A 12,974-nucleotide genomic window follows, 5' to 3' on the forward strand; every position below is an offset into this window, starting at 1 on the left:
GATCAGAATTAATATTCCTTTACTGTGGGTCCAGATGCTTTGGAATTTGCTTCACTGTGAGAATAATCTCACTAGCTCTCTTTTATTTTAGCAGCAATTTTGAGATATAATTTATAAACCATAAAATCCATCCTTTTAAACTGAACATTTCGGTGGTTTTTAATACACTCACAGAGATGTGCAAACACCACCATAATGTAATTTTAGAACATTTTCAACCCTCCAAAACAAAACTTCATATCCAAAAGCAGTCACTTCCACATCGCCTGACAACCACTAATCTACTTTCTTTCTCTATGGATTTGCCTATTCTAGGTAGTTCATATAAATGGAATCATACAGTATGTGGCCTCTGTGTCTGGCTTTTTTCACTTAGCATGATGTTTCCAAGGTTCATCCATGTTTTAGCATGTATCAGGACTTGATTCTTTTTCATAGCTGAATAACATTTAATTGTATAGATATACCAGATTTTGTTTCTCCACTCATCAGTTGAGAATTCTGCTATGGACATTTGTGTACAAGGTTATGTGTGGACTATGTTTTCAGTTCTCCTGGGTATATACCTAGGAGTGGAATTACTGGGTCATATGGTAACACTATGTTTAACATAGAGTTTAACACTTTGAGGACCTGCCAAATTGTTTTCCAAAGCTGCTGCACCACTTTATAATCCTATCAATAATATATGAGGGTTCCAATTTTTCCACATCCTTCCTAATACTTATTCTTTTCTGTCTTTTTAATTTTAGCCATCCTGGTGGGTGTGAAGTAGTATATATTTCATTGTAGTTTTGATTTGCATTTCCCAAATGACTAATGATATTGAGCCTCTTTTTATGTCCTTATTGTCCATTTATATATCTTCTTTCTAGAAATGTCTATTCTAATCCTCTGAACATTTAAAAAATTGGGCTATGTGTCTTTTTATTGCTGAGTTGTAAGAATTTTTTACATATTCTGGATACTAGACCCCTGTTGGATATATAATTTGCATTTTTTCCCCCATTCTGTGGACCATCTTTTCACTTTCTTGCCATCTTGACAATAATGTTTTTCAATCCATGAACATGATTGCCTTCCCATTTATTTAGGTCTTCTATAATATATTTCAATTATGCTGTCTGGTTTTCAGAATAAAGTCTCACACTTGCTTTGTTAAATTGATTACTAAGTATTTTAGACTTCTTGATACTATTATAAATGCAACTGCTTTCTCAATTTCATTTTAGATTGCCCATTGCTAGTGTACAAAAATACAACTGATTTTTAACATTTAGCTTGTATCATGCCATCTTCCTGAATTAATTTATTAGTTCTATTTTTTCTTTTTCGGTATGCGGGCCTCTCACTGCTGCGGCCTCTCCTGTTGCAGAGCACAGGCTCCGGATGTGCAGGCCCAGCGGCCATGGCTCACGGGCCCAGCCGCTCCACGGCATGTGGGAACCTCCTGGACCGGGGCACGAACCTGCGTCCCCTGCATTGGCAGGCGGACTCCCAAGTGTTCCCTGGTGGCACACTTCCACTGTGCCACCAGGGAAGCCCAGTTCTAATATTTTTTAAACAGATTCATTAGGATTTTCTATGTACAAGTTTATGTCATTTGTGAATAGAGATAGTTTTATTTGTTCCTTTCCAAGTTAAATGCCTTTTGTTTGTTTTTCTTGCATAATTGCTTTGGCTAGAAGTTCAGTGTTGAATAGAACTAGTGAGAGAAGACATCCTTGTCTTGCTCCTGATCTTAGGGTGAAAGAATTCAGTCTTTCACTGTTAAGTATGATGTTAGCTGTGAGTTTTTCGAAGAAATCTTTTATCAGGCAGAAGAAGTTTGTTTCTATTCCTACTTTGCTGAATGTCACTAATTGTTGTTTGATTTCAAGGGGAATCACAGAAATGGCAGTTTTGCTTCCTCCCTGAGAGGGTACCATTGTACTCTAAGCATGTGATGATGCCATTCCATTAGCAAGTATAAACTTCCTTTTAGGTTTGAGTTCAACAACTTTCTTGAGTTGAAGCTCAAATTCTCGGGACTTTCCAATTCAAATAGAAGATCTTTATTATTGTAGTTAAAACCTGCACCTTCAAAGCTGTCTCCAGAGTCACTGCACCCTTTTCCAAATAAGTGCTGCCCATTTTCTCTTGAGGTTAGAGAGAATGTGAAAAAAAAGTTGTTTATAACATGTCTAACTTAAACCTACATGTAATCTCTCCATAAGTAAAGGGAATTCTCCTAGAACCTTTGTCACTACTAAGCACCTATTATGTGCCCAGCCTTTTGCTACCTACTGAGAATGAAACGGAGCAGGGCTCTATGGTCTGTTCCCCCCATATCCTCAGCCTGCCTTTTGTCTGTGGAAAGATTTTAGTCAAAGAATAAGTTTAATCAGAGAGGTGAGAAAATGCAGAAACAAAGGAAAACAGTCAAAGGAGACCAAATAATAATAGTTTAGTCATTAAGCATAGTCAAGGACCTTTAGTTCCTTCTCAAGGGCTATAGATAATATTCTGAGCCATATCCTGTGAGCTGTCTTATAGATACTGAAACCCCCGTCAGGTGGAAGAAGTTAACTCCAGGATGACCATTATGACATGACTATAACAATGACATGAGCTGCCACCATTCTGAGGATTGGCCTCAAAGAAATGGAAACAAACTGACCCTGGAACTGAAGATTAACTATGCCTAAAACCATCAAGATGAGGCTGGTCAGACCACTAGTGACCAATTTCAAGATAACGGTCAGAGCTGACTGTGCTGTTTCTGCATGTAGCCCCTTCCCTCTGTCTATAAAAGCTCTTGCCCCCTGATGGTCGGGGAGTAGGGAGGAGTCAGCCTTTGGACCAGCATCTGCCCTCCCCCCACCCCCCGGGTGCCGGCATCCAAAATAAAGCAAACTTTCCTTTCCACCAGCCTTGCCTGTTTATTGGCTTTTGAGCAGAGAGCAGCCAGACCCCACTTTCGGTTACATGAACATGATAGTAGATGATGTAGTCTTTATCCTCCTGTATTTAATAATGGCTAATATTTGTATGTTTCCTATGTTAAGTACTGACCTGCCTGCTTAACATGCATTATATCATTTGGTCTTCATATCAACCCTGTGTGATGAGAACTATTATTATTTTTATTAAAAGAAATCTGAGTTTTAGAGAAGTTAAGCAAGGTCTCACGCTTAAAAGTGGCAGACCTAGGTTGGATGGACTCCAGAACCCAGACTCTTGTTTCTTTCCCCTGCTCTCTGGGGATTTATATTCTTATTGCTGAGACAGGAAATACTTAAATAAAACAGGCAATACTAAAGAACAAGAGATAAATGTTTTGGGTAGAATCTATAGGTTCTTGAGGATAGCACAGTGGGTATTGCAGTTGTGAGGAGGGTTCTTGTCAAGATGCTGAGCCTCGGGGAAAGGAATGGATTGACTAAGATTTGTATGAGCACAATGGAAAGAGAAGCAGGGCTGAGAAGTAGCATAAGGAGAAGTGTGGAAATTAGCTTGGACTTCTGGGGGCAAGAGTCTGACTAGAGTGAAGTTTCTGTCATTTATCAATGAAAGATCTGGTTTGGGAGTAATTTGGGTCATATTTTGGTGTGTGTGTAGGTATATGAACACTACAACAAAGGGTAGGGTTTAGAAAAGTATTTAAGTAGTGGAATTAACTTACTTATTGATTGTTTTTGTTTGTTTTTACAAACTGTACTCCTTGGATTTCCGCATTTCTGAGAAAGTGCCAGAGAGAGAAGGGAGGTGGCTGCTTAGATGGGATCCTGGCTTCCCACTCGCACTAGAGCAGCTCCAAATTTAGATGTTGGTATTCATTTTGAGATTTTATTTGAAAATAAGGTTTTAATGCTTAAAAAAGTGTTTCAAACCACTGAGTTAGCCCAATAATCCTGCTTTACACATGAATAAATATGGGCTTAAAGGGACACAGCTAGTTAGTAAGAGAGCAAGAATTCAAGTTCAATTCAAGTTCCAATTTAAACTCCTTGATGCCAAGTGCTTCATTAGACAAACATTTATTGTCTGTTTGTTATATCCCAGGAAAGATTCAAAGCTCTGTGGAGTGCAAGGATGACTGGTCCCTGCATTTGAAGGACCACAAGGGATAGAGATGCCTAAAAAGAGATTATAGACAGTATGGGAGACCCATTGCTCTGCACGAGAAGGGAAAAATCAGGGGGTGCTCCACAGAGGAGTGACACCTGACCTGAATCTTCACGAATATGTTGGAGTTTGCCAGGGAGAGTAGGTGGAGAAGAGCATTCTAGGCTAAAACAACAAGGTATATTAAAGAACGAAGATGTAGGAAAGCACAGCTTAATCAGGGAATAGCAAATAGTTCTCAAATTAAGAAAACTTACCCTTTATTTAGCATTCTCCTGTGTCAGGCATTGTGCTAGGCAATTTACATGGATTATTTCATGTAATGTTCTTAAGAATCCTATGAGCTGGATACAGATGAGAAAACAGTCTTAAGGTGGAGAAGTAATTCACCTCAGGGTCATGTAAGGTCTCACAGTTAGACAGTGGTAGAGCTGGGAAATGAGTCCGGGGAGCTTAATTTTGGATTTAGAGTCCTGTGCACCTTGCTAAGCAGTTTGGATTTGATCCTCTAGGTCAGTGGTTCTCAAATTTGCAGCAGAATCACCAGGTGGGCTTGTTAAAACATAGATTCTGGGCTCTACCCCTTGGGTAAGACCCAAGGATTTGCATTTCTAACAAGTTTCCAGGTGATTCTGACCCTCCCGGGGATCACACTTTGAGAACTGCTGTGATAGGAAGCTACTGGAAGGTTTTCAGCTTGGGGGAAAAATCATCAGATTTGCCTGTATTTTATGCAGGGCTCTCTGGGTAAGGAATGGAAGTGAATTACAAGTTGGATAAGAGAGATCTCAGTGAAATGGTGTTTGGAGGGGGAAGAGAAGGCACACAGGAAGAATAGTTATGAGATGAACTTCTAATGTGTGTCCAGAAGAATGAAGATGAAGAGATAAATCTAAAAGTAATCACACAGAAAGATAATTTAGGTATTAATGGCACTCAGCAGGCTCTGATAAAGGATAGTAATAATTGTAATTAATAATGAGACTCTGCAGACATGGTTTCTGATTAGAAACAAGAGATGAAAGGATTGTAGAACAAAAAGTGGTTTTAAGGTTTCCATGAAAAGAAGTTGGACAGCAGGGTGGCTGTTAAGGTAACTGTGTTTTGAACGTGTCGAGTTGAGGCCCTCGTGTGGTCTCATAGAGAGACTTCACGCTACAGTGGGAAGAGGACCAAACTGGCTTAGGAGGCGTGGTTTCTAGAAACTCAGTCACTCATTCTACCATTTTGAGATGTCACCTACCTCCATCTCTTTATCTACAAGTGGAGTTGGCAACAGCTTCTCAGCCTGCTTGTGTGAGACTGGAGGGTAAAGGCTGAACGTTTTCAACCTTGTGTTGATACTTTTAGCAAAACAATTTTCTCTAGTCACATACCCACCGATTCGTGCTCAGATGTTACACAGTCCACATGGCAAAGTAGACTCAAACGTCTTTCATTCACCTGGACTTTTACATGCACGTTTCAGAGTAGCCAAAAAAAAAAAAAAGACTTAAATTGAGTTTGAGATTGAAAATGTTTTATTATAAGCTAGGGTTAGGAACAAAGCTGAGTTATTTCCTGGGGGGTAATTCTTCTTAACCTCAATTATGAATAAATGTATTTTCAAGTTTTCAAGTCTACTATAACTTTACTTTAAATCCACTGCCTTAGAAGATTTTTAAGACTACTGACACGTTTTAAAGCTATTAGCGAGATCCCTTATGTTAACTAATTCTAGAGTGTTAGCAAGTGGATACATGTCTCTAAGTCTTTCTTATAGTCCCATTAAAATTTAAGAAGTGACTTTGCTGGTCATCACGATCATTGCATATTCATTCACTCAGGAGTCATCACATTTAACGCCTGCCTGCCCCTCAACCTCCATACCCAATGCACTAACAGGTCCTTCTCCTATAACTCTCCCAGTTTTCTGCCTCTCCACCACCATAATTTTCTTGGTGCAAAATATCACTCAGTGTCTTTTGTCTGGATTACTGCTGTCATTTCCAAACTAATCTACTGTATCCATTTGACTCCCTCCAATTCATAACCACACTGTACAGAGATTAATGCTTCATATCTAATTAAGCTTCCACCGACTTAAGCCCTTTAAAGGCTTTCCAAAGCTTTTAGGATAAAGACTATACCACCCTACAAGACTGATGAGGCCCCCCAGGGACTGACCTCTACTAACCTCTCCAGTCTTATTTCACTCCAGGCTCCCTTTTATCTCCCTGAACTAGTCAAACGGGCTGTCTTCTCTTCTAGTGGATGCCTGGTGTCTCCAGGCTACAACCTTTGCGGCTCCTGTTCGCTCCACCTAGAATCCTTTTCTCCTCTCTTATCTAGTGACTGCCCTCTATCCCTCAAATCACGGCTCATCTGACACTTTTCAGAGTCTTCCGTGACCATCAAACCTGAATTACACGTTCTCATAGCATCATAGACTTCTTTACGTCTATGCTTGCCCCAGCTGCAATTTTACATTTACTTCTGTGTCTATTTGATTGATATGCAGCCAGGGGACTATGTTTGGTTTGGCTCCTCGTATAGAACTAGTGCCCAGAAGAGTGCTTGGTACACAGTAGGAGCTAATGAACATTTGTGCAATGAATGCATATTCTTAGAGTGTGTTCCAGTTGCAGGGGCTCATGCTTAGATACCATTGGGAGTAAATGTAATGCATAGAAGTGTATGATATAAGTTGATGTCATTGAAAGAGGTGACAGTGTTGATTTCAGCTTTCAATTGTGTAATAAGTAATAACACAAGTACTGTTTTCATTTGAATAGGCGTATGCTATTTCTCCACTGGAGAAACCCCTGGGACCATAGATTACCCATAAAACTTTGCCTCTGTGGTTTAAACTCTTAAGTGGTGTCTACTTTATACATACAGGCAGTCCTGGGTTGTGGGAGCGATTGAGCCTGCTTGTTTTTCTATTAGCTGTCATGAGTTTTTGCTCCATTTAGATTGGCAAATCCCTTTTGCAGAGACTGTTGTCCGGTTTTTACTCTGAATTTTCTAATAGTCCTCAACCACAGCAGAATTGAAAAACAAGACTTAAAGAGTTTTAAAGTAGGATAGGAAGAATACACATGGGTGCGGTTTTCTTACTTTCCTGGTGTGTGTGCTGTAGTGACTGCTAAGTGGTATCCCTGAAAATCAGGTGGTCAGTGACCGTCTAACACCATAGTCTTAGAAGTATCCTGGGACTAGAATTAAGTCATCAAGGCACCATGATTGCAGTTAATTTTGCACAATGAGAAGCTGGACATTGATAAAGTTTGAATCCGTTCATGAATGCTTCATAATTACTGCAGGAGGCAAGAATGACATCCCTCAATTACAGATCTTTCAAATCTCACTGTTAACCTCAAGCCCTCTTACCGTAATCAGGGCTTGGGAACAAGGATTCACAGAAGCATTTCATGAAAAGATGGACTGTGCATTTGTATAAATGCAACTACTGTATTGCAATTAAGCAATACACACACTGCTGCTTCGTACCACCAGCAAAGTAAATAAAATACTATTCCGCTGCTTACAGTTTGGAGGTGGTCCCCATGGAGGAATAGCCACGGTTTGTCATTGAGATTGAAACTTTAATGTCCAATTAGTAGTGAATGCTATATGAAAATTACATTATGAATTAGATCAAGCAAGTCAACATTCAGGGCAGATATTAACTGATTCAGAGTAATTTTTTCTAATACTCTGCTGTTCTTACATGATTTGTATCAGAATGTGGTCCTTACATTGCTTGCATCAGAATAGCCTATGGTGTCAGTTCTTGTCTGGCTCCTAAACCCCCTTTCTTCTCCCCACCTCCTGGAGCTAATGAATCAGAATCTTGGGGTTTAGACCATAAGCATCAACATTTTAAACAAGTTCCCAGCGTCATTCTTATGCCCAATAAAACTTGAGAACCACAGAATGAGTTTTAGGGCCTGAGACTTGTCAGATTTGTTTGGGTTCTCTTCTGCCAGGGGGCAGTGTTCTCTGAAATATGGCTGGATTAATAAACCAAGCTGAAAGTTAATTTTAGTCTTTCTCATACACTTTCTTGTTTACTGACCCCAACCATGGTTGACCTTATACCAAAAATCTTAAATACCAGAGCAGGTGAACTTTCTTGATTCGGTTTTGTTATAGAAGGCTTTAGACTATATTTCAGTCATTTTAGTTGAGTTTCTGGACGTGCAGTATGCGTTATTAGGCTTTTGGGGTTTCTCAATTTTAGATAATGAGGGGTAATTTTATTTTGTGTTTGATTTGATGCCCAAGATAGGGACTTTAGTCATGCTACTGACAGTTAATTTATAATGATGTCTTTTAGTAAAATCCTGTGTAACTGTGTTAGATGGGGTGTGTGTGTGCGTGTGCGTGTTTGTGTGAATGTGTTCCATGCACACAATGACCTGGTAGAAGATAAAGTTCTTTGGCAGATGGTTAACAGAAATAATGGCTGAGTTCAATCCTCTTAGATAATTGGTAACAAGTGCTGTACAGAAGCCAATTCTGGATCAACCTGGCTATTACACTTCAGACTTTTCCCCCCCTGCACAGCTACTCTGCATGTCAAAAAAAATTAATGGATAATGTTCAGCTTCTGAGTCTAATTTTTTTTTTCAAGGGGAGCCTTCACTGTCCTCATCCTGGATTTCTACCATCAAATGTCAGACAGATTCTAAATCTGCTGGACTCCGGTGAGGGCTGGGGATATTGGCGAGGGCAGGGGAGCACCTTTGGAACGCTGTGCCATAACAGTCAGTCACAGGACTGCCTTGAAATTTTCCTTTTAGCTTTAGAGTTGTCCTCTGTAAAAGCAAGCCTGCATCTTGAAATTGAACATAAAGAGTAAAAAAAATCTTACGTGGGGTTAACATCTTTCATAAGCCTTGCTAAATTCAGGACCCCAAATCATTTCAGTATGGCACACAGACTAAAGCAAGAGACTTCTATAGAAAAATTCATAAGCCTGCCATCTCTGCAAGACTGCGAAATGAAAATGACGTTAGAAAGGCAGCTAAAAGTTTGGCACTGTGTTTTCTTCTTTTGCTCAATTAGCTGTTACTAAATTCTAGAATATCTAATGAAACCCAGGACTAATGTACAATCCACCATAAACAAGTTCTGGCTTTTGTGCTATCAGGTTTTATTTGAGCTGAGCCACTGCTTCCTCAGTAATTTGTTGCATGGTAAGCACCGTATTTGTTTACATACACACATATGCTGTGCGTAAGAACCATGGTCACCGGGTCCGGCCAGAGAAAATCCAAAGATAAGCTTTCCTCCCTCATTTGAATCCTAAAAGTGTACAGTATTTAAAGACCTCTCAGCTTTTGAGGCCTTGATTTCTTTTAGGAGTCTCCTGATTGCCAACTAGGTTAGTAAAGAGACTTTAATGCTCACGATAGCATCAAAGGGCACAGTGTTTGGTGGCTAGATGATAATTTATCTGGGAAAAACCTAGGGAAGCAATTCTTTAAAGCTAAATTCTTGTTGCCATTGAGATTTCCTTCCTCAATTCAATCATTAATAAAGCTTTCCCATCCCACCCCTGCTGCTCCCACACCCCTCCAAACACACAAAAACAAAAGCAGAAAAACCAAAAAAACCCCAAACCCAAGCTGACAGTTTTTTCGGGAGGAAGAGGCAGAGAGACGTGAAGTTATATTGTCCCTCCTCACCGGGTAGAAGAACTGTGTTGCTTAGTTTGACATTCCCAGTATTTTGATAAAAGTTACTTCTCTAAACTCTAACAACAACATGGGGAAACATAATGCTATCTCTTGTGTTTAGTTACAATCGTGGGAGATTTCATCGTGAGAAATATTTGAGGAGTCAGGAGGAGCTGAGAATGTGGCAAAAGGGACAGGGTCGTTTAAACTGCCAGAAAAATAAATAAATAGGCAAGACAGAGAAAGTTATTAGGTTTATAAATTATAAAACGTTCCTTTTAAAAAAAATAGAGTCGTGGGGTTGACTACATTGAATAACTACATTGTAAACCTTAAAAGCTTAGAGCGGGTAGAAACCCTTTTATGGCTCTGTTTCATTTTTATCGGATAAAATGCATTTGGTTTCTTTTTTTAAAACCATGTTTTTAGGAGGGAAGAAAAATGAACATGCAGTGTTATTGGCTACAGCGACATAAGAAACCCTTATGTTACCAGAGGAAACCACATGAAAGTATCTGTGTGTCAGGGGAGGGACAGATAGGGGGTGGAGAGAAGGAGAGGGATATTTCAAGCTTCTTATGCTCAGAGCTGCGATTTGTGAACAAACTGTGATGAAATCAAGCTGTGGACAAATCAGAGGAGCCTGTCAACCTCCCAGGTGGGATTACTTGTAGTTAATAGACTGGACTCAGAGCCCCAAAAAGCAGTGCATTCAGTGTAGGCAAACAGAACACACTGCAAAAGGCTTTCCAAGAACCCTCTGCCATGGCCAGGAGAAACTCCTGCAAGCTGTATCAGGTAGGAGAATGACAGAATGCTAAGGGCAAGCCTTGGTTTTCAGAGCTGCTTCCTGATTTTGAATTTTCTTTTTGTTTCTAAAATGAAGACAACACTGTATGGTGCCTTTGGGAAGTTGTGAGATTGGGTGGTGATGTTGAAGGCATTTGCATTTTGCCTTCCTGGAATCCGGTTTAGGCTTCTCTGGCTGCATTGACAATTTGAGCTCTTTGTTCCCTTAGGTAATATCCCTGTTCGCTTTTGCTGCTGGGGTCAATCTCTGCTTAGGGTTCACAGCAAACCGAATTAAGAGGGCGGAAGGATGGGACGAAGGCCCTCCTACAGGTAAGTGTGGCGACTATTCCCATTTTCAATCTTTAACAAATTTTATACATTGGGTCATCGATGTCAGCTCATTAAGAAATTCATCTTTAAACTGATCTTGCAGTGTAACTACTTTAGTCCTAGATGTCTCTGGAATAAAAGCAGCTCTGTGTATAATTCAGATAGGATAATGTGGTTCAATGAGAGGACATTTATGATCTCTTCATGCTAGATCACTGGCTGTTTAAATCTCTGTCCTCTGAAATTTCTAAATGTTAAGATAATATTAAAGCTCTTGTGAATTGACAAGGCTGAAACAGAAGTGGTGAGAACAGGTGCTGGCTTAATATTAAAGATACAGGAATTTGATTGATTGTCATGTGGTATGAGATGTAGTATTTGCTTCCAGAAAGTTCTGACCTAGAGAAAAATAGGAATGGAAGTAAAAAAGGCAGGGAACTCTCTTTGTGAAACTTCAGGGCTATGAGATTAAGATTTACCTAGAACAGGAAAAATATAAAAGAGAGGAAGTGCCTAGAAGAGCTTACAAGATTGAGTTGCACTCACTGATTTTTCTTTTGGACTGAGGAGGGGTAAGTTTTAATAGTGTACCTTGACTTAAGTAATAGAGCTGAAGTGAGAGAGTTTTCTTTCACAATACACTGTGCCATAAGCAGTGTGGGAATTCTTATGACGGAGCTCCTTGTGCAGATGGAGGGGCTCAACTGACCAGGTCTTAAGTAATGAGCTGGTTAATTTCCTGGAAATTGGAGCTGCCGATGGTTTTATGAATAAAAGTTACATATGAAGTCATGGGTACTCTATGGGGCAATCTTTTCTTGACTCTTCCTGACATCTCAGCAGGTTCGTTGGCCTTCCTGTGCATTTTGTGTTTCTCTGCACTGTATTTCTTGACCTGACTCATAAGAGACTCTCACCTGTCTCTGTTTAGCCAGCATGAGCACTTATTAGCCAAGTCATGATCCATACATTGATGGAATACTGAGTCTTCCTTACATCAAGCAAGTAACTTTCGAGTAAGGGTGAAAAAATTATATTAGAAGTAGTTTAGTGAGTCCAAGTGGGGTGTGCTTGGGGTGAAAAGTGAGAAAATAGATCATAAAAAATTGCACCCCTGGGCTTCCCTGGTGGCGCAGTGGTTGAGAGTCCGCCTGCCGATTCAGGGGACACGGGTTCGTGCCCCGGTCCGGGAAGATCCCACATGCCGCGGAGCGGCTGGGCCCGTGAGCCATGGCCGCTGAGCCTGCGCGTCCGGAGCCTGTGCTCCGCAACGGGAGAGGCCACAACAGTGAGAGGCCCGCGTACCGGAAAAAAAAAATTGCACCCCCACGGAGCCAAATGGACAGAATGAGTTGTCTTCTGTTGGGGAAGGGGAGGAAAGTAGATCACTAGGCTGGAGAATTCTGTTTTGATTGATAGCAAATGCTCTCTTCAAAGACTTCTTTTCCAGACAAGTATAACTCCCATTCACACTGACTGTAACTGTTCAGACTGGAAGGGGGGAATTGGATCCTTAGTTTGGTCACATGGGCAAGCTAACATCTTGAGAGCCCACTGCTGGTTCTTTCCAATGAACCCTAAAGGAACTTTTTTCCTGTATTGTATTAATATATTACTTTGGCTAAAACTGATATTAAAAGTGATTTCCCTGATGAATGTTGTAAAATCAAGTCGCCCATTATTTTCAAAGTTGACTTCTTTGGAAAATGGTCATGAAAGTCCTGGACTGGCACCCCAGATCTGTATCACTTGCTGGGCCGTCTTGGGGAAGTCACTTATGAATTCTGCTTCCTTAGTTGTACGACAAGGCACAGGCCTAGATGATTTTTAATTTTTATTCTGGATTTGAAAAAAAAAAAGCCCATGATTCTGTCCACTCTGTTTCATTGCCTTTTGAATGTGTGTGCTCTTTTCAGGAGAACTTGAAAAATATAGACCAGATTTACTAATCCTTGAATATATTTTGTGTATAATAAATTATCTCCATATATTATTAAGAACAACTATAAGAACTAATGAATCAATGCTACTTCTGGAAAAATAATATAATCTAAATTATCATCTATAAATCGAAGTGAT

General features: G+C 40.1%; 1 protein-coding gene across 7 annotated transcripts in view; it reads left to right on the top strand.

Annotated features, from left to right (window-relative positions):
- The window catches only part of ENPP2 (ectonucleotide pyrophosphatase/phosphodiesterase 2), a 106,613-nt gene that overhangs the window by 21,158 nt on the left and 72,481 nt on the right, over positions 1-12,974 (top strand). For 4 of the 7 annotated variants that reach the window (XM_029222814.1, XM_029222812.1, XM_029222815.1 and 1 more), the window contains exons 1-2: positions 10,500-10,571; positions 10,793-10,895. In XM_029222814.1, the coding sequence (XP_029078647.1) occupies positions 10,539-10,571; positions 10,793-10,895 (136 nt within the window). In that variant the 5' untranslated portion in view covers positions 10,500-10,538. Of the gene's footprint in view, positions 1-10,455; positions 10,572-10,792; positions 10,896-12,974 lie in introns of those variants that run through there. The other 3 variants (XM_029222811.1, XM_029222813.1, XM_029222810.1) reach the window with 2 other exon arrangements.

The sequence above is a fragment of the Monodon monoceros genome, unplaced genomic scaffold (assembly GCF_005190385.1).
Source record: "Monodon monoceros isolate NGI ecotype Baffin Bay Population unplaced genomic scaffold, NGI_Narwhal_1 Super_Scaffold_14, whole genome shotgun sequence".
Taxonomy (NCBI): domain Eukaryota; kingdom Metazoa; phylum Chordata; class Mammalia; order Artiodactyla; family Monodontidae; genus Monodon; species Monodon monoceros.